Source organism: Molossus molossus, unplaced genomic scaffold (assembly GCF_014108415.1).
Source record: "Molossus molossus isolate mMolMol1 unplaced genomic scaffold, mMolMol1.p scaffold_m16_p_4, whole genome shotgun sequence".
Taxonomy (NCBI): Eukaryota; Metazoa; Chordata; class Mammalia; order Chiroptera; family Molossidae; genus Molossus; species Molossus molossus.
In genome coordinates this window covers 80,280,464-80,306,506 of record NW_023425377.1, presented here as the reverse complement: position 1 = coordinate 80,306,506, position 26,043 = coordinate 80,280,464, and the positions used below count along the sequence as shown (strand labels likewise).

General features: G+C 54.0%; 2 protein-coding genes across 4 annotated transcripts; one reads left to right on the top strand and one right to left on the bottom strand.

Annotated features, from left to right (window-relative positions):
- Positions 1–402: 402 nt before the first annotated feature.
- LSM7 (LSM7 homolog, U6 small nuclear RNA and mRNA degradation associated) lies at positions 403–4,920 on the bottom strand. The gene is made up of 4 exons (XM_036240515.1): positions 4,875–4,920; positions 4,704–4,794; positions 2,946–3,017; positions 403–699 (listed from the first exon to the last, which is right to left on the bottom strand). Exons 1-4 carry the CDS (start codon positions 4,878–4,880, stop codon positions 557–559), a joined length of 312 nt encoding a protein of 103 aa, XP_036096408.1. The 5' UTR covers positions 4,881–4,920; the 3' UTR covers positions 403–556.
- A 99-nt stretch (positions 4,921–5,019) lies between these two features.
- SPPL2B (signal peptide peptidase like 2B) lies at positions 5,020–22,431 on the top strand. 3 transcript variants are annotated; one of them, XM_036240511.1, is made up of 15 exons: positions 5,020–5,093; positions 9,598–9,717; positions 10,562–10,744; positions 11,330–11,419; positions 12,040–12,179; positions 12,762–12,904; positions 13,106–13,202; positions 14,247–14,363; positions 16,100–16,181; positions 16,691–16,765; positions 16,856–16,918; positions 16,996–17,095; positions 17,590–17,667; positions 20,985–21,145; positions 22,075–22,431. In XM_036240511.1, the coding sequence occupies exons 1-15, from the start codon at positions 5,037–5,039 to the stop codon at positions 22,315–22,317; spliced, it is 1,749 nt and encodes a 582-aa protein (XP_036096404.1). In that variant the 5' UTR covers positions 5,020–5,036; the 3' UTR covers positions 22,318–22,431. The 3 variants fall into 3 exon arrangements, with proteins under 3 accessions (XP_036096404.1, XP_036096406.1, XP_036096405.1); XM_036240513.1 differs by having other exon boundaries at positions 20,985–21,211; positions 22,075–22,186; XM_036240512.1 differs by lacking the exon at positions 17,590–17,667.
- The last annotated feature ends 3,612 nt before the right edge of the window (positions 22,432–26,043 follow it).

The window sequence follows — 26,043 nt, the reverse complement described above, 5'->3', positions numbered from 1 at the left end:
ATGTGGACTGCAGTACTGGGCTGAGATCCACACTCCATCTGCATTGTTCTTGGTGAGAATGAAGCTAGAAGCAGGGACATGACCTGGAAGGCCGATTTGGGCGACTACTCAGGACAGCGTATGGAGGTATTGAAAGGACAAGGCAGAGAAGCAGAGCCAGGCTGCTGGGCTCTGCCTGCTGAGAAGACTGGTGGCCGTCCATCCTCCTGGAACACAGGCTGGCCTGGGATGTCTGCACTTGGCTCCAGCCTCATATATCCCCATCTCCCAGCCTGGACCGCGGATGCCTGTCATCTTGGAATGCCCCAGCCCCCATTATGGACCACCGCCAGCACCTGACAACTCGGCTGATCTGAATTCTTGTGACCAGGCTTTGCCAGAACATCAAGGCTGAACGCAAGATTCTGGGGCTCCTAAAACAAGAGGTTTGCAATTTTATTAAGAAAACAAAAAATAACCTATACAAAAAGGAAAGTTCCATTTCTGTGGGCAGCACTTAAGGAGGGAGGGGCAGCTCCAAGTCTGATGGCATCCTTGTCTGCGCCCTCCCCGCCTGCTAGGCCTCCTGCTGCTGGATGAAGGGGTTAGGAATGGCCTCCATGCCATCCTGTGGGCAGATGAGCACCACGGAGGTGCCCCTGCACACCACCAGGCCCAGCTGGCGGGTGTCCTCTGTAAGCTTGTATTGGTCATCAGGGTCTGTGGAGGAAGAGAGGACAGGAGTTAAGAAATTGAGTTCATGCCTGGGGTATGATGGGGTCTGAAGATCCAAATCAAAGGGTCCTCCAATCACTTTCCTCAACCCTCCATCTGGGACTTTGAGGGGACATACTGGCCAGGGTGGCAGGACAAGTGCCTCACAAAGCCAGACATGCAGTCTTTCTCCCTGCAGTGGCCCACAGACTGGAAAGAGTTCTGGAAACAATCAGCTAAAGTCTGTCCTCATTCTGCAAATGAGAACACGGAGGCCCAGGGGACTGCCAAGATGTTGGGTAGTGAAACTAATTGGGGGCACTGGTACCTGAGCCAGCAGAAGCCCTGGGGCCATGTTATCAGCCAGGCAGCTGAAATACAAATTTGTGAGAGCCCTTCAGGACCACTGTTCACTAGTGTCAAAGGTGTGTTAACAGCAGAGCAAAAGGGACCCGATGGAAGTGACAGCAAGCTCCAGGAGAGCTCTTCTGAGGTCACAGTGACTTAAAGTCCCCATTACTGTTATTGAAAGAATGTGGCGAAGGGAAGAACAAGGTGGCCCAGTGAAATCAGAGACCTCATTGAGAGGCACTGCTCCACCATCAGATCCTGCAGGGACAAAAGCTATCTGGCCCTGACCTTCTCATCCCCTATCCATTTGAATGGGTCCAGGCCTCCCTGAGGAGGAGGACACAGACTAAGCAAGTGTGGCAGCACAATGGTAGGAGAGGTTCTGTGGAAGGAGCAGCAGCCACACCACTCAGGGCCAACCTGCCCTAAACGCTCTGCATGCTTGAACTGACTTGGTTTCTCCATTGGCCCCACATGGTGAGACTATCTTACAAACAAGGAAATTCATCCACCGAAGGTGGCGGGGCTGGGACTCTGGGTGAATCCAGGCAGGAAAAGAAAAAATGAGGGCAAAGCAAGAGGTCCCTCCCCTAGAGTTGACTGACTGAGCTAAGACCATGCTTCTTCTCCATGACCCCGTGACACTCTTATATAACTGTGTTAAGATACCAGAGTAACTTGTATCTCAAGACATTGATGGTCCCCTGAGGAGCAAGACCCTCCCTCCCTCCTAGGTCTTGGCATCCCCTTAATGCCTGGATCAGGCTGAGCTGAAGAACTTGCTCGCTGATGGGTCAGGGATAGCCTGACTGCTGTGGGCTGCTGCGGATGGAGCATCTATTGATTTGGAGGTAGGAAGACTGGGGGCAGGGTATAAGGGAAATAGAATCCTTTGTCAGCAGCAGGGGGACGGCAGGAGACAGTGGGCTGACAGAGCCCCAGAGTAGGTTGGCATCTTTCTTTCTTTCTTATTTATTTTTATTGATTTTTAGAGAGAGAGGAAGGGAGAGGGATAGGAAGAGATAGAAACATCAACGAGAGAGAACATCAATTTGCCGCCTCCTGCATGCCTCCCACTAGGGGTTGGGCCCACAACCTGGGCATGTGCCCTGACTGGGAATCAAACCAGTGACCTCTTGGTGCATAGGTCAATGCTCAACCACTGGGCCACACCAGCTGGGCTTTTTTTTTAATGTATTGATTTGAGAGATTGAGATTGAGATTGAGATTGAGATTGAGATTGAGAGAGAGAGAGAGAGAGAGAGAGAGAGAGAGAGACAGACTGATCTGTTGTTCTACTTAGTTATGTATTCATTGGTTGATTCTGTATGCTGTATGTATCCTGACCAAGGATTGAACCCTCAACCTTCGTGTACCAGGACAACTTTCACCAACTGAACTACAGGGTCAGGGCTGGTTGGCAGCTTTCTTTTTTATTTATATATTTATTTTCTTTATTGATTTTTAGAGATAGAGAAAGGGACAGATAGAAACATCAATGAGAGAGAACATCAACTGGTCGCCTCCTGCATGTCCCCTACTGGGGATTTGGCCCACAACCTGGTCATGTGTCCTGACCAGGAATCAAACAGGCAACCTTCTGGTGCATGGGTCGATGCCCAACCACTGAACCACACCGGTGGTTGGTTCTAACCAATCTGGGCATCGGTGTCTCAGGATCAGTGATGGTGGATTAGCGAAACGATTCCACATCCTGTAAGTTTCTGAGAGGACAGTGTATTAGGCTTGTCTGGAATGCTGATACAGTGAGAGATGAAACATATCTAGCAGCTGTCTGATCTACAAGGACCACATTAGTTAACTCAGATGGCAGGTTACTGAGTCTGAACAGTCAGAAAGGTCCAGCAAGGAGGCCTCTAAGCCCTGCTGGCTGCACTCACCTCTCATGTATTCAATGGTGCCATCAAGCACGAGGTTGAGGAGTGGGTCAAACCCTTTCAGGATTCCACTGGCTTGTAGGAATCACCAAGAAGAGAAGAGAAATGGAAAGGTGTAAGATCAACAGTGGTTCAGGGAACAAGTACCAAATGCCACTGTAAGTTGCATATGTTAAAGCAGTTAATTTTATCTCAATTAAAAAAACAAACGAGCCCTGGCCGGTTTGGCTCAGCAGTTGGAGCATCGGCCTGTGGACCAGAGAGTCCTGGGTTCAGTTCCCGCTAGGGGTACATACCAAAAAAACCCAAAACAAAACAAAACAACAAACGAGCGTCCTAGGTTATGGCTCCTTGACCAAGTGATTTATCTTTGCACCTGAGAGGGGGGTGAGCCCCCAGTGCCCAACAGGCTATCCATCCTTCTGCCCACTGCTGTTTCTCCCAACTGTTCTCTCTGGCCTGCAGACCTTTACACTCGTGCTTCTGCTTGTGATGCTCCACTTCCCAACCCTCCTTTCCAACTCCTCTCATCCTCCAGGACTCTCTTGGCCCTGGTTTCACCTGGTGGAGGCACGTACCCCACTATGCTAGCATTCTGCTTGCCCACTTTCCCTGAAAGGCAGGGATTATTAGGTACTGTACTGCCTTCTCCTCACTAGATTCCAGTGGCAGATGCAGAGTTAAACACCTATGTGTTTATGCATAAAGCTGCAAATTGTGACAGGTGCTACCAGGAGGTTATAACAAAGAGGCCTTAGGGAAGGTGAAGGGTCAGGGAAGGTTTCCCACAGCCAGTACCTTGAGCCAAGAGCAGGAAAATGACTCTGGCAGTTAACCTGGTAAAAGCACTCCAGGCAGAGAAAACATGTACCTTTACAGCCCAGTGGCAGGTGAGAGTTCCATTAGTTACTCAAAGGTACCAAAGGTTTGTGATTACCCTGGGACAGTGGGGAGTCCCCGAGGGCTGAGTAGCAAACACGATTTTATTTGTTTTTAACAGGTCTCTCCGGTCCACATGCGGAGACTGACTGTAGGACCTTCCTTGGTCTCAAAAGGGGCAATTCTGCTCCCCCAGGAGACACTGGGTGACATTTGAGACTTTTTAGTTGTGAAAATTAAGAGATGCTCCTGGCATCTAGTGGGTGGAGGCCAGGAATGCTGCTCAACACCCCACAGTACCCAGGATGGTCCCCATGACCAAGAACATTCGGGCCCCAAAGTTAAGAGTGTGAAGCCTGAGGAACCCTGGTGTAGGGGAATCAGTGAAGGGCTGCAATGACAGAACCTCACGGGAAGCAAAGTCTTGCATTCCAGTCCCTGTTGTGCTACTGTGGCTTTGGGTAAAAAAAAAAAAAAAAAGATATATATATATATATATTTATTTATTTTAAGATAGTAAGGGAAAGACAGAAACATCAATGGGAGAGAACCATCCACAGGTTGCCTCCTGAACGCCGCACACTAGGAATGGAGCCCGAAACCTGGGCACGTGCCCTGACCGAGAATCGAACCGGCGACCTCTCGGTGCATGGGACGACGCTCAATCCAGTGAGCCACACAGGCTGGGTAAGTCTGGTCCCCTTTCCATGCCTCAGTTTCCCCAGATGCAAATGGGCAAAGCAGCACCTACCTCCCGGCGTCTCTAGGAAGCTTGCACGAGTTATCCAGGAAGGCGCCTAAGCGTGCCCAGGTATCAGCTGTCACTCTCGCCCCTCGTTACTTTACGTAAATCGTTAGGGGGTGCAGAAGCGGGTGCCTCACCTTCGCGGCCTCCTTGAAACTTCACCCGGATCGTCTTGTCGATGTACTTGGACAGGTCCAAGATGCTCTCCTTCTTCTTCTTCTCTTTATCCTTTAAGGGAAGCAGAACGCATGAGGCGGAGAGCCTGGCCAGGCCCCCGGGCCCCGCCGCCGGCCCCCCGCCATACTCACCGCCATCTTGTCGCGCCACGCCGCTCTGCGGAGGCAGTGCCTCTGCGCCCTTTGACCCCGCTCCGCACGCCAGCGCGGCACAAGCACAGCGCTTGCGCGGCGCGCTTCGCCGGGGCGTTGCTGGGAAACATCTGGCGACGCCTGCGGTTGGTACCCGCCAACATGGCGGCGGCGGCGCTGGAGTGTCTCGCGGCGGCCTGTCTCCTCCTTGCGGTCCAGGTGAGGGCTGCATCCACCCCGCTGGTCCCGCCGGAGGCGGTGACCCGGCCCTTCCGTCCCCGGCCGCGCGCAGGTCCCCCAGGCCTGGCCTGGGGCAGCCTCGGGGACCCGCGCCCCCCGCGCGGACGGCTCGCGGGCCTGGAGCCCCGCTGTGACCTTGCGGGCCTGTCCCCGGCCATGTTCCCTTCTCCTTCTCGAAAGCCCTTTGCACCGTCACTAGTTCCGCGCAGGTCTGAAATTTGGGGCCCCCTCTTCCTCCCTCGGGCTGAGTTGCCTATCTCGGGGTCTCCAGCCGCCGCCGGGGATGCTCCTGTCTGCCTCCGTGGCCTTGGCCAGGTAGCTGCCCCCCTCAGAGCCTCAGTTTCCCCTTACTCGCGATGCAATCGCCCCCCCTCGTGGTTGTGGTAAGCTGTCCAGCGCGACACCTAAGCAGTGTCCGGGAGCGTCCAGGAGCCCTGGAGGGGGCTCGAATTTCTGTCTCACTTTCACTTCGTGACCTTGGGCCAGAGAGTTCCTCGCTTTGGGCGTCAGTTGCTTCTCTACAAAAGGAGCTTAAGGGTGCAGTGTGGACTCAGCGAGATGGTGCATGGTGTGATGAACCGCAGCATGTTACTTGTTTGTTACAACGTTAAGCCTCTCGGGTGCTAGTTAGGGACTGACCACGAAATGGCTGATGTACATCGTCAAGGGTGCATTTCTTATTTACAAATTCTTCCTCTCCCCTGGATTCAGCAGCTCAGGGAATGGTGCCTCTAACAGCCCTACAAACGCAGCCATTAATCCTGACCTGTCCACTCCACCCCACTGCCACCTCTCTGCTGTAGCTCTGGGCGGGTGACTGGTAATCTCCTCATGGACACTTTTGTCCCCCACATTCCCAGTCCATTCTCAACACAGCAGTAGCAATCTCTTTCAAAGTGTGTCAGGTCTTGTCATGTCCAGATGAGAGTCTTCCGGTGGCCTCCCCATGCATTTGGGAGGCCTCTGTGATCTGGCTGCCCAGGAAGCATCTCTCTCTTTCCAGTTCTAGTTAATTGAAAGTGCTCAGCTCTTTTTTTTTTTTCATTTCCCTGGAACACCCTGGTCATCCTTCCGATCTCAGCTTAACCCCCAAGCTCTCTAGGATGCCCCTTCCCATCTGTTTGCCAGCCCCCTGTATTTCCCCCCGACCCTTTTAATTACCAGTTTGAGGTCTTAGCAGTTTGAAGGCAGGGTTTGCGTGCTCCAGACATTTTGAAAGAGGGCAAAGCAAGAGGGCTATGAAGGGTCATGGGAACACCGTGGAAGGAATGACTCAGTTTGCCCGGTCAGGCTTTTCAGAAGCAGTGGCGTCTGAGGGGTGTTTGCCTGTCTTGAGGACAGACGAAGGGGTGGTACAGGTGGTGGGAGCAGCATGAGTCAGGTGGAGGTGTGAGAGCTGATGATCTATTTGGGGGGTCAGACAGTGAGGGGTCTGCTGTGGTTGGTGTATAGGGTGGTCTGATTCTTACACCCTGAGAACAATGTCAGCCTAAAGGAGCTCCTTCAGGTGTACTTGAAGACAGTCTGGAAGGCAGGGGCAGGGCCAGCAGTGGGAGTAGCTCCAATCAAAGAGTAAAGGGCAGGCCAGGCATGTGACCTCCCTAGGCTGGGGTCCAGGGGCACAGGCTGGGCAGGTCAGAGCCAGGTGGTGGAAGGTCATGGTGTTGGGGCCTTTTTCCAGGCAGGCTGAGGGCCTTCAACTTTATCCTGAGCATGGAGAATCAGGAGAGTGACGAGCACAGTTGGAACTGCTCTTCCCAGAACAGAACCCTAGTTGGAAATATGCCCTGAGATGACACAGCACCCCTCCTTGGGTGGGTGTGGTTCTTCATGGTTCCTCCAGTAGATTAACTCTCCACTGGGCAGGAGTGGGGATGGGGGTGGGGAGGTGCTTGCTGACAGGCTTAAACTCATTTGCTACTATTTTGTGATCCAGTGAGGGATTTGACATCCCCTAATAGACCCACCTCTCTCAGTTGCTGTGAGATATGTACATAAAGGCCATAACAGAGGCTATTACTCATCAGGTCTTAACTAATGTTAGTGCCCTCCTACCCTACCTGTACCTGTCCTACCTACCTTTTTTCCACTTGCTTTCTTGCCACTTATGCACCTGTCCCCCCTCCACCTGTTCCCAACCCTTCCTCTACCTGCCCCCTGTCCCTCCTCTACTGGTTCCCTACCATCATCACCTGTCCCCATCACCACTGTACCTGTCCCATCCCCCCTCACACTGTCCTATACCCCAGCATCTCTTTCCAAGCGTCTGGGTCCTATTTCTCTGCTCTCTCCCAAAACTCACAATATATTCTGAGAAGAAAGACTGCCCTAGCCTAGACCCATTAGTCTCTTTCAAAGCCTTGATCCGAATGCTTTCATAGTAATCCTTAAGCATAGTATCCTTGGAAGTTCCTGGACCTGCTCTGTGAACGTGATGTGTTAGAAGGTGGTTTGTCCTCAGTAGCCTTGGCTGCTTCTAGTTCTCCAAATTGGGATGGGCTGTGTTGGAACGTGGGCACTTGTAGCACTGGGTCCTTTTCTTTTTAATTTTGGTTAATCCTCACCTAAGGATATTTTCCCATTGATTTTTAGATAGAGTAGAAGGGAGGGGGAGGGAGAGAGAAACATCTATGTGAGAGAGACACATTGATTTGTTGTGTCCCACACGACCCCAACTGGGGCCAGGAATTGAACCTGCAGCCCAGGTACATGTCCTTGACCAGGAATCAAATCTTTGACCCTTCAGTCTGCAGGCCGATGCTCTAACTGCTGAGCCAAACTGGCCAGGGCAGTACTGGGTCCTTTTGAAGAACTTCTCCCAGCTCCTTTAACTCAGGATGAGGGAACTATAGTCAAAGCGAAGCCGTGATCTCTCTGGTGTTTGACACAAGCATAGGCTTAGTTGCACAAGGAATAGGGAGGAAAGTCTGTGAAGTGCACTTACTGGTTCTTAAATAGCTTTTTTTTTTTTTCTTAAAGAACTGGTTTCTTTCCATTTCCATTTTATACAAATGACAATTTTCATCAACAGCTTGGCTCTCATGGATCGAGGGTTAGCAAACTTTTCAGAAACGGCCAGATAGTGAATATTTTCAGCTTTGCATGCAATTGTCCAACTGCAGTGGCAGCTGAGAACAGCAAGAGGCCCTGCTTATAGGCATGGGGCAGTTGTGTTCTAATAAAACTGTATTTGTAAACACAGAAGATGGGCTAATGAGACCCAGGGGTTGAGGGACTCTACTACTACCCATGGTGGTCCAGGGTGAGGAGGTGCTGGGGGCTCTGAGCATTGGAGAGGGCATATAACCAGGTACCATACTTGGGACCAGGATGAAGGCCAACTTTGGGGGGCAGTCTGGTGAGGAGAACCTGAAAGAGGGGCCTCCTAATTTTGCCCCTGGTCGAGGGAATGAGATGACGTGAGGTGTGTGGAGTTACTCTGGAAACAGAGGCAGGTGTGGCAGGATACTGCCCTAGTGAAGTGCTCTGAGACCTCCAGTTGGCCTCGGGCATTCCACTGCCCTGCCTTTCCCTCCCTGAAAGCTGGGTAGCTCCGAACACCCAGCTTCTTTGGAGCTCAGCACCCTGTAAACACTGCTTTGGTGGTCAGCACCCTACTCCAGGTGAGAAACAGAAGTGCCAGATCTGATGGGCTGGCTGGAACAGTGGCATTTGGGGACTATGGAAAGTGGAACTTGCACCCAGCACCTGGTGTCAGCCTTCAGGCTATGAGGTTGGGGGACCCTGGGCTCTTCTCCATGCCACCACCACTGCCAGGTGACCAGGGTCAGGGTAGGAAGCTCTGGGAGTGGCCTGGCTGTGCTTTTGCCAAGGGCCCAGCTGTCTGAGAGCCAGTCTGTGCCCTAGGCCTGGTGTTAGGGCCCATAGTCTATCAGAACCCTTGGTCAAGCCAGGGCCCCTCCCCCCTCTCCCACCTTGGCAAAGCCGCATCCACGGTGTGGGTGGGTTCCACTGTGCCAGCTAGTGACTGTCCCAATCATGTGTTCATTGTTGGGAGCAGCTGCCACCTGTTGTTCTCTGTAGCGACTCTCCGGGGAAACCACAGGTGCATTCTCTGGCTCTGTCTGGAGGCATTTATAGCCCAAAGGGAGTAAGAACTACAGAGGGAGAGGCCTAGGAGCCCAGGTATGCAGATCTTGATGAGGGTCCAGATGAGCCCTTTTAGCTCCAAGCAGCCCAGGGGCCAGTAAGGGCCAGGGCCTGTGGGTATGGTGTGTTGGGGTCCACTGGCCAGGTGCTGACAGGGCCAAGGTCACACCCAGGTCTCCCTAGGAATACTTGTCATACTCACCACCCTCCCTGTTTTCTTCATCATGATATACTTATGTGTGTCCTATCTGTCATGTCTGAGGGAGGAAACCAGCCCAGCCCTCACAGGCATCCTCCTTTAACTTGGACCCCATGTCATCTGGGTAGTCCGGCCTCTGCCTGGAGTTCTCTGACCCGTGCCCCATTGCTTCAGGTGGCCTGTGAATATGGCATGGTACACGTGGTCTCTGAGACGGGGGGTCCCAAAGGCAAGGACTACTGCATCCTCTACAACCCGCAGTGGGCTCATCTGCCACACGACCTCAGCAAGGCGGTGAGTATTGGGCTGATGACCCCCCTGGCTGGGTGGCTCTGAGCACCCCTTCCAGCTTAGGGTCTTGTCTGTCTTGCTGCCATCCCTCTACCCCTCTCCCCAGTTTCCAGAGGGGCCTTTGAGGAGACTCATCTGCAGAGATCCAGCTGGAGGACAGAGGAAGGACCTCAGCTGGGAAACCATGGGGCGGAATCTGGTCACACTTGAGAGGCCTCTGGGCATCCCCAAAGGGGCCCCACAACCTCTCTGGGCCTCTTTAGTCGTGAATGAAAGATGTCTGTAGCGCTGTCTAGGGGTGGCCTCTGGTGGAGGTGCCAGTCAGGCTTTCAGGTGTTGGACGGGGGCTGGCTGGCAGAGGTCCTGAGAGGAGTGACAGCAGAGGGCAGGGCAAGCGTGCTTCTCTCCTTATAGGAGACCCCGCCCTCCCTGGTCTGGCCCCCTTTCTCCACTCAGAGGGCCTGGAGTATGCTCCTGCGGATGAGTTCTCATTACAGAGGCTGATGCTCCTGCCCCATTTGTAATGGACTCTGGAGGTGGATCTGGAGATGCAGAGAGGATTTCTGAGGGGTTTGCTTTGAGTGCACACTGCCCTGTCCCTCCTGTCTGCCTTGTGTTTAGTGTGTGAGTCTGTGCATGTGTGTCTGCAGGCCCTGCCCACCCTCTACCTCTCATCCTTTCTTGGTGCAAGGGGCTAAAATCCAGTGAGACCTAAGAGGCTGTAGTGGTCTGGATACTGAAGGCTCAGTATGACCAGGCAGATTTCTCTGATGCCTTGGTTCCCATGAGGACCTGGTCCCACCCTGACTTTTCTAGAACAGCTCCTATGAGCTCTGCCTTCCCTCAGTCTCTTCTGCAGCTGCGGGACTGGACGACCTCCATGCTCTGCTCTCCATCTGACCTCCCTGCCAAAGGCTTCAGCAACCAGATTCCACTGGTGACTCGGGGGAACTGCACCTTCTACGACAAAGTGAGGCTAGCCCAGGGCAGCGGGGCACATGGACTGCTTATCGTCAGCAAGGAGACCCTGGTACAGCTGCCTGGGTGCCCTTCTGGGCAGTAGGACCTACCTGGGGCAAGGGTTGGAGGTGTTCAGAGGGGGTAGGAAGGAGCCCCTGGGACCCAACTGAAATGGGCCAGGGTACTGGCCAGGGTCCAGGTAGCCACAGCCAGGAGAGATGAGTTTGGTTTGCTAACTGGCTATGGACTTGGGCCTTTGGACCCTTGTCTTGGAAGAGGCTTGTCCCAGAGCAGTCCTGTGGGTTGGGGGATACAGGGCCTCAGGCAGAGCTCTGGGAGTGCCTTCTAAGGAGCAGATAGCATGGGCCCATATGCCAGCCTCTCCTCCAGGCTCCGAGCAGGGTGGATTGGCTCCTGACCCCAAGGTTTGAATGAAGGGCTAGCTTTTTCTCCCCCAGTGGGTGGTACCCTTCCTCCTGGCATGTCCCCCTCCCATGATGCCTGGCACCTGAGGACCCAGCACACACAGGGAACCTTTCCCTCCCTTAGAGAGAGGGCTGGCTCTATGGGCTGTGCCATCAGGAGGGGTTGGCTATCTGCCCCATCCTGTGTGGGCCTTGATCAGCCAGCAGATCTGCCTCTTCTGGGCTCCCAGGTCCCCCCAGGAGGCAACAAGACGCAGTATGAGGAAATCGGCATTCCCGTGGCCCTGCTCAGCCACAAAGACATGCTGGACATTTTCAAGGTAGGGAGTCCCTCCCCCTGCAGCCTGCACTGGCCCAGGGCCTAAGTAGATGGTAGGCAAAGCCTGTGGCAAGGCTGCCCACTGTGAGCCACATCATGAGAGTGGTCCTCCAGTGCCACCTAAAGCCAGGAACAGAGACCACAGCCCTGAAGTGCCCTGTGCAGCTGGTTAGAGTAATCGAGCATCACTCCTTCCCTCCTGCTTGTACACACTTGGCCCAGGCCTGTCTGACCCAAGGGCCATGTTCATCTTTGATTTGGGGAGCTGGGTCTAGAGCAGGTGAGCGTCATTATGTAAGTGAAGGGGAATTTCCAGTCATTGTGAACTTCCAGAAGTTCACAGTAGACATATCTGAATGTAGGCCTCACGCCTCTCCCCATGGGGCCCCCATGGGCCCCCTGGATGTTACCCAGGTGGTGTGCACCTTCATGCATGCAGGTGCACATCTAGGCTTGAGGTCTGTGTTCTCGCATGCTGGGCTGCCCACCTGCCTTCATGCACAGCTTGTTCTGTCAGATCTGATTGCTTTGGGATCAGGCATGGCTGGTGAAGGTGTGGGGGGGTTGGGCCTGGGGATGGTGGCAGCCTGGTCTTGAACTCTGATGTGTTCTCTGAGGCAGAGTTTTGGCCGAGCAGTGAGGGCAGCATTGTATGCCCCCCACGAGCCCATGCTGGATTACAATATGGTCATCATCTTCATCATGGCTGTTGGCACCGTCGCCCTTGGGGGCTACTGGGCTGGGAGCCGGGACGTGAAGAAGTGAGTGCCCTGTGTGCGTTTGTGCATTGTGTGTATGTGTGTGCGTGTGTGTAACTGACGGGTGACCCTAATGCTGGGAGGTGAAAACCTGAAAATAATAGGATTGCCCAGAAGAGGGATGTCCACACTCCCAGAGAACCTTCTGAAATACAGTTGCTATGAATACCTGGGAGATCTAACCAAAAACCCTCTGGGCCCTGCTCCCCGAGACTCTGCTCTGGCACTGGGATCTGAGCCCAGGCCCTCCCAGGCCAGGGCCGCACTCAGGAGACAGGGTCTGTGGGTAGTCCCAGCAGTGCTCAAGGGCATCTCACAGCTTTCTGTGCCCTCGTGTGACCAGGGGCCCACCTTCAGGAGTCTTGTCTTTGGGAACCTTGTGCTCCTGGACAAGGATGTGAGGTCTGAGGGGCAGGTCTGGCTCTCCCGTTGGAGGGACACTGGTGACACATAGTGGGTCTGGAGAGGGTGGACAGGCCAACAGATGAGCTGTGTCTGCCCATCCTTCCCTGTCTCCATGGCCCTTGTTCTTGGGGACTGTGCCAGTCAGCCACGTGTCCTTGTGACTCTTCTGTGCTTCTCAAGAAGGTACATGAAGCATAAGCGGGATGACGAGCCTGAGAAGCAGGAGGATGAGGCTGTGGACGTGACGCCCGTCATGACCTGTGTCTTTGTGGTTATGTGCTGCTCCATGCTGGTGCTCCTGTACTACTTCTACGACCATCTTGGTGCGTCTCTGCCAGCCATGACTCCTCTGGAGAAGTCCAGCGGATGGCAGGGTGCAAGGAGGGGCTTGGGCAGGGTTTGTCCCCTCCCTTCACTGGGCGCAGATCACCCTGCCCAAGTGCAAGAATACACACGGCCCTTCCCGGGGGTGTGCTGGGACTCCAGCAGCCCGGCCTTCCCCTCACTGCCACCCTGCTCTGCAGTCTATGTGATCATTGGGATTTTCTGCCTGGCCTCCTCCACGGGCCTCTACAGCTGCCTGTCACCATTGGTCCAGAGGCTGCCATTTGGCAAATGCAGGTGAGCTCCCTCAGGCAGCCTTTACCCAGCCCCAACTGGTCCCTTGCCGACAGCTCTGTTCTTGAGGTCCTGCACGCGGCCTCTCTGTGTCCTGTTTCCTGGCCCCTGAGGCTCCAGGCTCTGCTTCCATGATTCGAGGACCCCCTCACTTCTGTGGCCCTCAGCCAGTCTGGCACAGCAGGTGTTCACTCAGTGCTTGCCAGGGTTCATGGGTCTTGGGAGCAGGACAGAATGGGGAGGCGAATGGGCTTTCTCAGTCCTCTTACCGCCTCTTCTTGGGTGGCTTTCCTCTCTCCACCTTTCATTCCAGGGCAGATAGGCCCTCGCAGGGGCTGAGTAGGGTGATGTGGGTAATGTGGGTACTGGGCAGCGGTGCACGGCAGTGCAGGTCTGGGCCACGTGGCTGGATGCACTGGTGGTTCAGACCTGGAGCTTCCTTGCTGCCAGGAGCTCAGTCTGGTTCTTGCAGGGCAGATGAGCAGTTACTCAAGGACTTAGACAAGGGGGATGAGATCTTTTAAGGTTGTCATACGAAGGTGAGCAGGCAGGGACCTGAAACAGGCTAGGAGACATGATGCTGAGCTGAGGACTCCCATGGGCTCTCCTGGGCTCCTGTGGGCCCATGTCAGTTCCAGTGGGATCTTGTGGGCAGACTGACATGGAAACTGGTCAAGGTTTGCTCACGCTAAGTGCCTGTCCCCACCCTGCTCTTCTCTGCTCTTGGGAACCTCTCTTCTATAAATGTAATGAAAAGCAAGAGGATTGTGGGTTTTAGCCGAGAATGTGAAGTGGAGGAAGGAGCATGGCCAGGTGGGCAGGATAGTGGGTGGCTTCTCTGAGAGCAGAGCCTGGAGGACAGCAGGAGGCCTGGGGGCAGGCCTGTTGGAGTCAGAACTTGAGGGGGCCGAGGTGCTTTTGGGCAGGAGTTGAGATGACCCTCTGGGTGGTGGGTGGGAACAGGCTGTAAGAGTCAAAGGTCAGTGGGGGGTGGTGAGGGGCATGCTGCCCATGATGACCACCCCCTCCTCCTCTACCTGTCCCCAGGATCTGTGACAACAGCCTGCCCTACTTCCACAAGTGTCCTCAGGTCCGCATGCTGCTCCTGGCACTGTTCTGTGTGGCTGTCAGCGTGGTGTGGGGAGTCTTCCGGAATGAGGACCAGTAAGTGCCGTCCATTGGGAGGCCCCGGCTTTGGGGTGGCCCCTCCCACCTGAGGGCTGTCCTCAGATGCTCTGAGTACTGGACTGCAACCTTCCTGTACCTCCCCTGAGGCCATTTGGGGGCACCTGGAGCCAGTTCACCTCCTTGGTTATGAAAAGCCCTCCTTTCAGTCCTCTGGAAGCAGTGGCCGAATGGCGTCCAGGTGTTGACTAGGCTCAGCTGACGGCCGTCCAGCCGCGGCTGCCCTGCCTGCCTCCCGCGTCCAGTTTCATCTGGTTTGTCTGGGTGCCACATGAACTGTGATTGGATCTGGATATGAGATGCTGCAAACCCTCTTGGCCTGGGCGCCCTAAGCTGTGTTCTCCTGGACAGACTCAATGGGGCCCTGGGCAGAGGGAGGGGAAGCTGTTCCCTGGCCCTGGCGCCATTTGTCCCCACTGCTCCCATAGTGGTGCACCCAGCCAGCACCCTCACAGCTGGTTCAGGGAGTCTGGCTTGCTTTTTCGTGGACTGACTTCCCCTAGGTTCAGTCTCCCCTGGAAGGCAGCTCACGTGGCCTGGAGCCCGGGCTGTGCTTAGAGGACAGAGCCGGTCTGTTCCTGCCCAACCCCTCCCCCCTGCTATCACTGACACCATCTGGTGCTCTTGATGAGCCTTTCCCAAGGCAGTTAAATGTTCTTGGCGACACCTCTGTTTGGAGCCATAACAGATTTAAGTGGCAGAAGGAAAATGGGAAAATATTTTGAGTCCTTTGTACACCAAGAGAATATGAACTCTCATAGCCAAGAGACTTCTTTGTTGTATAAAATTAGAACAGGCTGTGGTTCCTGCACCTCTGGGTGCATGCAGCCAATGTGCACCCACCCGCCGCCTTCGAAATTTCCCTGTTTTTCAACCTGCCCTGGCCAGGAGATGTTTGATCCCTTTTCTGGTGAAGCATCTGACTAAGTGAGGTGGGCAGACAGAGCCCTGGCCAAGATACAGGGTGAGGCAGGAAAGGTGGGAGGACAGAGCCCAGGCAGGGCCAGGGAGGTGGGGACCAAACCACCCCCAGGGCCTTGGTGGGGAGGGCTGCACAGGGTAAATGCCCTTTGTTCCCGCTGGCCCCTGGATCAAGCTAGTTATTTCTTAGCGCCTCGATGTGGGACTTTACCACACAGATTTAGTTTGCAGATTCAGGAGTGTGGCTGTGGGATGGTAGCGCCTGGATGGTGGGTTAGCGCAGATATTTGAGTTGGGTCTTGCCTCTGCTTCTCGTTCCCACGGGACCGTTCTGGGGGACTTTAGATGCTCATCCTCAGGGCCTGTGCCCAGTGGTCCGAGTCCTAATTTCCCATGGGGCTGAAAAGAGTCTGTGGAACCTGGCTGGGCACAAGCTTCTTACCCCATCCTGTGATCTGGGTATGAAAGCCACCATTGTAAAGAGACCGAGGGCCCAGTAAGTGTCTTCCTCTCTCTGGCCTCCTGGCATCAAGGTGGAGGGTTCGTTTACCCCCTGCCCTGTCATCCATCACTGCCCTGCCTGTTCAAATGAGATGGGGCCCATCCCACAGGTTTTGGAACCCACACTGCTGCCTCTGGCAGCACCCAAGCCTTCAAAACGTGGCAGGGTCAGGCCCGGTGTGGGATGTTTCAGACTGCTTGGTGTGGGTAAGGTGGCTGACGAGGGAGGGACCTGGTGAGTGGTGGCTCTTGGCAGAGTCTGTCACAGCAAGTGATGCTGCCCTGTCCTCCAGGTGGGCCTGGATCCTTCAGGACACGCTGGGTATCGCCTTCTGTCTGTACATGCTAAAAACCATCCGCCTCCCCACTTTCAAGGTAAGGGCCCCGGGGGTCGGGGGCCCCAGGGGTCCTGAGTCCTGAAGGCCTTTTCTGTGTTAGCCCTGTGCCTTGAGTGGCCAGGCCAGGCCTGCCTGCCTTCCCCTTTGAGCCTGGAGCCTGAGGTTATTGTCCACAAGACCTGGTGGAAATAACTTAGAAAAACATGGAGGATGTGAAGAGGGTCATCACCTCCCCAGACCCATAGCTGACCCATCACAGAATATATGTCTCCCAATTGCTCACCTCTGCCACTTTTCCCATTACTTGGAAACCTAGAGAGTGTGACTTATGTTCTGCCCCCAACTCTTCACTGCATATCGCTCTGGAACACACTCTCTTGTCTCCTGTTGCCCGAGCACTGGGGCGAGTGTTGCTCAGACTTTCTCAGAAAGGCTTCATCCCAGTGGGAAGAGTCTGAGCCTTGTGAGGGGAACCGGGAGGGTGGGGATGTGTTGTGGGTCTGTGCCAGGGGTCCTGGGCTGGCCCCTCAGGACGCTTCTTCCCAGGCTTGCACGCTGCTGCTGCTGGTACTGTTCATCTATGACGTCTTCTTCGTGTTCATCACGCCCTTCCTGACCAAGGTGGGAGCCCCTGACCCCTACCCTGCCCCTCCCACACTGCCTGAACCCCATGCCCTACACCCCTGCTCTGATGCAGCTCTCCTATGTTAGAGCGGGAACAGTATCATGGTAGAAGTGGCGACTGGGCCTGCAGACTCAGCCACACATGAGAAGGTATGTTCAGGCCCTGCTGGCCGGAGGGGCGCTGTAAGCTTGAGCTGGTCTACAGGCACTGCCTCCTCTCCCCCCAGCTGCCCATGGTCTTGAAGGTACCCAGGCTGAACGCCTCACCACTGGCCCTATGTGACCGGCCCTTCTCCCTCCTGGGTTTTGGGGACATCCTGGTTCCAGGTATGGGTGCTGGGCACATGGGTGGGTGACTCCACAGCCCTGAGGGTACTCAAGTGTCCTGGTAGTGTTGGGTCAGGGGGGCCAGTGGGTAGAGATGGAGCCCAGCTGGTGGAGTATGTGACAGCTAGAGCTGGTGCATGGTCAAGGTGACCTCATGTCAGCCTCAGGGGGCAGTCCAGCCCTATTGGTCATGGCTGTACAGATGTGCCTACCTGGAGCTGGCTGTCCAGGGCAGAGTAGTGGCCTCGCCAGCCCCACTTTCCCCCAGGGTCCACCCAGCAGGACCTCCCTGCCCCTCCATGCCTTGGGATATGCACTGGCCCACTGGCTCAGGTTACAGCACTATTTGGAGCTGGCATTGTGGTCGTCTGTGAAATAACAATAATAGCTGTTAGACAAGACTATGCCCAGTCCCTGGCCTCTTCCTGCGAGGTCACTTGGCCCTCATTCTGGGCTCTGGCTTGATCCTTGGCCCATGTTCTCTTTCCCCCCAGGGTTGCTTGTGGCATATTGCCACAGGTTTGACATCCAGGTGCAGTCATCCAGGGTCTACTTTGTGGCCTGCACCATTGGTAAGCACCGTGCTCAGCAGGGGCCAGTCTGCAACCCGCTCTTTGTCAGCGGCTCACACAGCTGGGTGGGGAGGGTGCGGCGCAGCCTCTGCTCACCACACAGTCCTTTTTCTCACTTTTCTGTGATTGCTGTAGTTGTTTTTCTTTTCTTTTGTCTCCTTTTTGTCTTTCTCTTTTTCTTCCTTGTCTTCCATTGGTTTCTTTTGTTACCAAAGCCAATGACACAAAGGTAACATTTTCTCATTTTCTGTTGGGCCCTGATTACTTTTATTTTTATTAAAAAATTTTTTGGTTAATTATCATCAAGGATTTTTTTTTTTTAATCCTCACTCGAGGACACTTTTCCATGTTTTGTTCAGGTAGAGTGGGAGGGAGAGAGAGAGAGAGAAACATCGATGTGAAAGGGACACATCGAGTGGCCACCACCCACATGACCAACCAGGGCTGGGGACAAACTGCAACCGAGGTACGCACCCCTTGCGGGAACCGAACCCGGGTCTCTCTGGACCTCAGGCCGACGCTCTAACCGCTGAGCCAAACCGGCCAGGGCACTGAGGATATTTTTCTGTTGATTTTTAGAGAGAGTGGAAGGGATGAAGGGAGAGAGAGAGAGAGAGAAATATCGACATGAAAGAGAGACATGGACTGGTTGCCTCCCGTAGGACTCCGACTGGGACACTTGACCAGAATGAAACCTGTGACCCTTCAGTCTGTGGGCCAGTTTTTTAAACACTGAGCCAGACTGACCAAAGCAAACTCTGATTGCTTTAAAAAATTTTCCAGCCATGCCTAGCCAGTGTGACTCAGTGGATTGAGTGTTGTCCCATGGACTGAGAGGTTCTGGTTTGATTCCCGGGCAGGGCACATTCCTGGGTTGTAGGCTTGATCCCTAGTAGGGGGAATGCAGGATGCAACCAATCGATGTTTCTCACACAGATGTTTCTCTCTCTTTCTAAAAAATCAATAAAAACATATTTAGAAACTTCCCAACCAGTTTGACTGTCCCCACCCCGTCAGCTCTCAAGGAGGAGAAGTGCGTCGTACACTTGCTATTGTATACACCTGCCTACTTCCGCAGGACAGCCAGGCTGATGGGACATGCTCCCCTGACCCCTGACCCTTATCGTGGGCAGTGAGTAGGGTGCGCAGGTCTGGTGGCTCCCACGCCAGTGGAAGGGGACCTTATAGATGTCACTATAGCACCAGTTGGGCACAAGCTGGCCTTCAAGTGCATTTTGGAATTATTACAGTTTGCCCATCCTGTTGCCTACAGTTGCTGGCACATTGCATCTGAACCTTCCTTTTAAGTTACAGTCCTTGAAGCTATCCTGTAAAGACACAGCTGCAGAAGCTTCCGTGTCTAAATCAGTGTGTCAGAAGGTTCCCGTAGTTCCCATCATTGGGACCCTTTAGATCTTATATAGCTGCCAAACGTCTGTGTCCTTCCATCGTCTGCCTTTGTGAAGTCACTTTGGACACACGGGCAGTCGACATTGTTACATAAGAACCTTCCCTAAGTGAGCACACCACTTGGAAATGTGGAGTGAGGATCAGGGCAGAGCCCAGGTGGATGCTGGAGATGGGCTCTGAGCTCTGGAGGAAGTTTCTAGTTAAAGGCTGGTATTCTTGTAATGTCCTCTGAAATAATTCCCAGGTTACTGTTGTAAGATTAGTACAAGAGACTCCACACTCCTGCTCCCACATTGCCCAGTGGTTAATGTTTCATCAAAATGCCTCACTGTATTCTCTCTCTCTTTGCATATGTATGTATACGTGGGAATATATTTACACACACACACACGTAATAGTACACGTTTTATTCTGAGCTGTGAGAGCAAATTGCTGATGTCACGCCCCTTCACTCTTAGTGCTTCAGCATGTGTCTCATAGGAACAAAATGTTCTTTCATCACGATTAGGTTAAGATTTGTTTTTGTTAATATTCACTCCAGGAAAGGGAGGGCAGGGAGAGAGAGAGAAACATCAATGTGAGAGAAACACATGGACTGGTTGCCTTCCGCATATCCCTGGGGCTGGGGATTGAACCTGCAACCCAGGCACGTGCCCTTGACTGGGAATCCAACCTGCCACCCTTGGGTTCGCGCTGACACTCTAACATTGAGCCATTCTGGCCAGCGCAGATTACCAAAGATTTTTTTTAAACTTCACCCAAGAATATTTTTCTATTTATCTTCAGATAGAGTGGGAGGGAGGGAGAGAGAGGAAGGGAGAAGGAGAGAGAGAGAAACATCAATGTGAGAGGGACACACTGACTGGTTGCCTCCTGACAAAGGCAACTAAGGTACGTGCCCTTGACCGGAATCAAACCCAAGACTCTTTGGTCTGCAAGCTAATGCTCTAACCACCGAGCCAACCCAGCCAGGGCAGATTATCAAAGATTTGATTTCCTAATTCTATACGTACATTATTGTAATTTAAAATTATATTTCTGAGTAAAGGTTTATAAAAACGAGATATTTGGGCATTTTCACAGCTTTTTCTCCAGCTGCTTCTGTGGTTCCAGATCCTTCTTACAGCTGCCAGCTGCTGATCAGAAGGCCCCGTGGTCTTTCGTTCCCTCTCCAGTGTCCCCGTCCTCTCCCCAGTGACTCCATCCTCTCCCCAGTGTCCATGTCCTCTCCCCAGAGTCCTCATCCTCTGCAATGTCCCTGTCCTCTTCCCAGAGTCCCCATCCTCTCTGCAATGTCCCTGTCCTCTCCCCAGAGTGCCCATCCTCTCTGCAATGTCCGTGTCCTCTTCCCAGAGTCCCCATCCTCTCTGCAATGTCCGTGTCCTCTCCCCAGAGTCCCCATCCTCTCTGCAATGTCCGTGTCCTCTCCCCAGAGTCCCCATCCTCTCTGCAATGTCCCTGTCCTCTCCCCAGAGTCCCCATCCTCTCTGCAATGTCCCTGTCCTCTCCCCAGAGTCCCCATCCTCTCTGCAATGTCCCTGTCCTCTCCCCAGAGTGCCCATCCTCTCTGCAATGTCCCTGTCCTCTCCCCAGAGTCCCCATCCTCTCTGCAATGTCCCTGTCCTCTCCCCAGAGTCCCCATCCTCTCTGCAATGTCTCTGTCCTCTCCCCAGCCTCCCAGCTACATTGTCGCTTCCTCCTGTCTTCTCATTGAAACCTGGCTTACATCTTGCCTGTCCCCTCAGGACTAGGTGGGGCAACTCCCATTGTGCCCAACTCCCATTGGCTTGCCCCTGTGTCATGTCTCTGGTACCCTGTGCTCCCAGCATTCCTTCGAGAGGTGTGGGGATGGGTAGCCTTGGGGACTGCTGGCCCAAGTAACACACTGCTCATCTCTGTCCCTCCAGCCTATGGCATCGGCCTCCTGGTGACGTTCATGGCCCTGGCCCTCATGCAGCGTGGCCAGCCCGCCCTCCTCTATCTGGTGCCCTGCACGCTGATCACCAGTGGCACCCTGGCCCTGTGGCGCAGAGAGCTGGGCATGTTCTGGACGGGCAGTGGCTTTGCGGTGAATACCAGTTTGCTATGACTGTCTGCAAGAAATAATAACCCATAAGCCCTAACTAGAATTAAAGTTGAGTAAAGCCTCTAGTTTTACAACTAAACCCTGCAGCCCTCATCCCATGGTTAGTGTCTCCCCATTTCCAGAAGATTTTGATTGGTGTTGTGTCCATGTTGTTCTGATGGCTCTGAGCCACCCCTGTGGAGGGACAACATGTGGTTGTCATGCCAGGTGTGATGAGGGTGGTGCTGGTCCCACAGCACAGTGGCACCCCAATTAACTGGGCGTTCTGCTTTCACCATTGAGAAGGCAGTGTCAGGCTGGGGAGCAGGCACTGAAGCCCCTCTACCCAGGCAAGAGCTGTCACAGCTCAGGCTGAGGGCTCTGGGGGACCTGGCACCTCAGTCAGGCCCAGCTGTGAACGAGGTACAGCAGGGAGAACGTGGGCCAGCCCGCCCTTCCTTGCCTGTAGATCAGCTCAGCACGCTGCCCAAAGGAAGGGTGTCAGTGGGGTTCCCCTCCCGTGACACGTGCTGCCCTTAGTGAAACACTGAGTGTGGTGTTATGCCAGAAAGGAGCAGGGCTCTGGGTCTGATCGATTGATTAACACAACCTGGAGCCGGACCCTTTCCCAGGCCCTTGGGGAAGGTCTCCTGGTTTAGTGCCCATTGTCCTCAAAGGGTCTCAGTGCCAACTGGTGTTGGCTTTGCCATAGAACTGTTGGGCTGGTTCTAGAAGGTTCAGGATGGGGGGAATAAGCCAATGAGGTCAGAATCAGGTTTCTGCTTCAGGTCCCCTTCCTGTGGCCTTCGTGCTTGTCAGTGGCTTGTTCTGGGCCTAGAGCTTGACCCTCTGGGGACATTGACTCCTGCCTCCCCTCCCCTGAGGCTCTGTTGCCTCACCCACTCCTTACCGCCGGCTCTCTCCTCTTGCAGAAGGATCTACCTCAGCCTCCTTGGGCGCCAGCCTCAGCTGAAGGCCCACAGCCTCTGAAAGACTCTGAGGTTGTGGTTTCCCAGCAGCCTCCAGGTGAAGCCCAGGTCAAGCCCACCCTGCCCGCAGAGCATCCTCCAGAACTGGCTGGTCCTGAAGATGTGGCCGGTGTGTCCACCCAGGAATCCAAGAGTCCTGTAAGCCACACCTCTGAGTCTCCAGGCCTGTCAGGTGCCTCAGCCTAGGGGACAGTGCAGCCTCAGTCTTCGCCGTTTCCCCGAAACTGGAACTGCCATCCTCCCAACTTGGTGCTCTGGTCTGGCCGATGCTCACATCTCCTCTGCCTCCTCGAGCCCAGCCGCACCTGGATCCCGGCCCTGCTCCCAGCTCACGTGGCTGCCGCAACCCCTTGGACTGCCAAGGTTCCCATCCCTCGAGCCCAACCCCATAGTCTTCCTAGTCGGAGTCTCTTGGTGGGACCTTGGAAAGGGCAGGGAGGGTCCCCTCTCCTGCTGATGGCTGCAGACCTGCTACATCTGGTGCTTCCACTGCACTGCTGCTTCCTTCCGGTTTCCCTGGAGATGCCCTGTCCTGGGCGAGGGGGGGTGATCTGCCCCCAAAGGCTGGGACTGTCCTTCTGTGGTCCAGCTGGTACAGATGATGAAAGTCTGGGCTTGGAGGTGCGGACTTAGACCCCGGCTGGCATGGGGTCTGGACCTGCCTCTGGGTAAGTTGGGGAGCTGGGCTAAGAGCTGCCAGCAAGGCTGGTGGTAAAAGGACGGAGGCTTTTGGTCTGAACCCTGACCATGAGTCCTCCATCAGCCTGGGAGGTGTCTGGAGCCTGTGCCATCCAGCCCCTCCATGTCTTAATAAATAGCCACGACTTTCTGAAATTCCAGTGGTGTCGCCTCTCTTGGACTGCCCTTCCTGGAGGCAGGATGGGCACCAGGCCAGGTGGCCAGGCCCTTGGGGTCTACCCAGCCCAGCACCCCTAGCCCTTGATGGCCGGCTCTGCCCTCGTGTAGACTCCACTGCCTCAGCACAGAGGAACTGGGGCTTCCCCCTCCACATCATGGGCATCTGCACGTTCTTGACACCACCCCAGCACACACAACTCGGCCTCCAGCTGCAACACAACCAAGGCGAGCACACTGCGCAGAGCTTCTGGAACGTGGGAGAGTACTCTGGAACTGGCATTTTATTTTCTACCTCCGAACCTCAACATGCCATGGTAGAGCTGGCTCGGCGGCCCCCATTCCCGGCACCCTCCCTCCACCGTTGTGTTGCATGTGTCACCACCACTCAAGCCAATGACAGTGCCTTGGGGCTACGGACCGCCAGGACTGTCTGTGGCCCTGGGGCCTGCTCCTCCCCATCCATGCAACCTCCAGACTCATTCAGAAGATGTTTCCTTTGGCGCGATGTGAAGGCATAGACCCTCAAGCCACGTGGTCCTGGTCCTGTCTCGTAGACCACGGGCATGAGGGCAAAACATGATCCACTCCAAAAATACCAGCACCAGACAGACTTGCAAACCCTCTTTGTTAGCCACACTTCTCAAAGGAGATATTTTACCCCCCCCCAAAAGATGTCTTCCACCTGCTTCCATGTGTTTCCCCGGGAGGGAGAGCAGCTGGACCTTTGGCCCCACGGGAGCTCCTGGACTTGGGGGCCAGGACCTGGCGGCTGTAGCCACAGGGCGGTCTGGGCAAAGGACCCAGATGGACCCTGTCTGACCACTGGCCTGCGCCTTAATCTAAGCCATTTTGTACATTGGTGTCAAAGATGGGAATCTTTTTTGTTTTGGAAATTAGACAAATGTCATGAAATTCAAAGGCAATGTTAGTTCCTACTGTCTTTGTTTGCAGTTTTGGCCTTGCTTCTATTCGAATCTTATAATTAAACACAACTTTTGATATGCAGGACTTGACCTTTGCCTTTTCTGAGGTGCAGCGAGCTGGTGGAGCCTGGCATACCATGGGGGCCTGGCGGGGCTGGGTGTGTCAGGCTGTGGCATGGACACCTGAGTGTGCTGGCTGGTGCTGAGCAGGGCTTTTGCTGCAATACCGATAATTGTGTGGGTGTGTTGTTATAATTAATGGCATTTCAGAGCTGAAGGAAGTCTGTTCCCCATGTCTGTTAGCTTATTCATGGTTATCTAAGAAGTCTGGAAAGGAATCGCCTATAGTGGGGGCCATAGACCTGCCATAGAGGCCAGATGGCAAATGTTTAGAGCTTTTCACCTCTGTCACAACGAGCCGACTCTGCTGCTGTGGCCAGAAGACAACATGTGAGCAAGGGGGGTAACTGGCCAAAACTATTGGTGGACACTGAAATGTGAGTTCCGCGTAGTTTCCATAGGTCACCAAATACTCTTTTTTATATTCTATTTAGAAACATAAAATGCTTTATTAGCTAGCAGCCATGCAAAGACAGGCAGTGGGCCAGGTTTGGTTGACACGCTCCCAAGTGAGGACCCTCCGCAGTAATGCAGATTATAAAGATGAAGGCTCTGTGCCCTGACCCGTTTGGCTTAGTGGTTAGAGCATCGGCCCTCGGGCCAGAGAGGCCCGGGTTCAGTTCTCGCTAAGGGCATGTAGCTGGTTTGCAGTTTGTCCCTGGCCCCGGTTGGGTTTGTGTGGGTGGTAACCACTCGATGTGTCTCTCACATCGATGTTTCTCTCTTTCTTCCTCCCACTCCATCTCAAGATGAATGCAAAAATGTCCTCTGGTGAGGATAAAAAAAAAGATGAAGGCTTTGTGCTGCTAAGGGAGCTAGCCAGAATGGTGGGCAAGGTGCTGCCACCAACCCCTTTACATATACAGGAGGCATGTCTCTGATGTCAACTAGCCCGCACCCGGCACATGGAGATTCGAGCAGAGATGTGTGGACTCCTCCAGTTGCCAAGTGTCACCATCCCTTCTTGGTCAAAAAGACCTCAACCCCCATGAGACCAACAGAAAATAAGGATGTAGCTGCCAGTGAGGTTTAGGGCAGGTGCTGTGAAGCCTAATTAAAACCAGCTTAAAGGATGGCTTAATCACTGCAAGGTAATTCTAGAATATTTAAAATCACAGTTGTTTGTAAATTTTAACTATCAGTAATCTCCAATAAGCTTTTCTAAAAGGAGTGCCTCAGGCCCTGTCCAATTTGGCTCAGTGGTTAGAGCATCAACCTGTGGTCCAGAGAGACCCAGGTTCGGTTCCTGCTAAGGGCATGTACCTCAGTTGCAGTTTGTCACCGGTCCTGGTTGGTAGCCAGGCAGCCACTTGATGTGTCCCTTTCATGTCAATGTTTCTCTCTCTCTCTCTCTCTCTCTCTCTCTCTCTCTCTTCCGCTCTCTCCCTCCCACTCTGTCTGAACAAAAAAAAGAAAAATGTCCTTGGGTGAGGATTAAAAATAAAACTAAAAGGAGTGCCTCAGAGTGGTCGTGGGCAGGTTGTTCACCCTCTGTCTCTGAGTTCTCTGTGCCATGGGGGTGATGACATGCCCACCGCCCAGTACTGGGAATGACCCTGAGGGCAGTTGCCTGGGCAACGCCGAGTAGTCGTATTGACTTGGTGGTCTGTCCATCCTACACAACTGATGCCTCACTCCTTTGTGAGGGTAGCAGAGCCCAGTGGGTGCCTGGGTTGGGGAGAGCCCCACACACTTCTCACAGCTGGAAGCAGTAGCTGCATGTTGGCTCTGGAAAGATCATGTTTTCTTTCTGTTTCATTGGGATGCATAGCTGAGTACTTTGAACACTGCTATAAGGACAATGATTTCCTTTTTTTTTTCTTTGATAATCCTCACCCAAGGATATTTTTCCATTGATTTTTTTTTTATATAAATTTTTTTCTTGCCCTGGCCGGTTTGGCTCAGTGGTTGGAGCTTCGGCCTGCAGTCCAGAGAGACCCGGGATCGGTTCCCGCTAAGGGCATGTATCTCAGTTGCAGTTTGTCCCTGGCCCCGGTTGGGTCATGCGGGA

Bases quoted from the DNA above. Each gene is read 5' to 3' on its own strand.
- SPPL2B (XM_036240511.1), top strand. From the start codon at position 5,037: ATGGCGGCGGCGGCGCTGGAGTGTCTCGCGGCGGCCTGTCTCCTCCTT. The intron at 9,718-10,561 runs GTGAGTATTGGG...GCCTTCCCTCAG, and splicing joins CACACGACCTCAGCAAGGCG to TCTCTTCTGCAGCTGCGGGA. The intron at 10,745-11,329 runs GTACAGCTGCCT...CTGGGCTCCCAG, and splicing joins TCGTCAGCAAGGAGACCCTG to GTCCCCCCAGGAGGCAACAA.
- LSM7 (XM_036240515.1), bottom strand. The intron at 3,018-4,703 runs GTGAGGCACCCG...GATTCCTACAAG, and splicing joins GTTTCAAGGAGGCCGCGAAG to CCAGTGGAATCCTGAAAGGG. The intron at 700-2,945 runs GTGAGTGCAGCC...CTTCCTCCACAG, and splicing joins CACCATTGAATACATGAGAG to ACCCTGATGACCAATACAAG.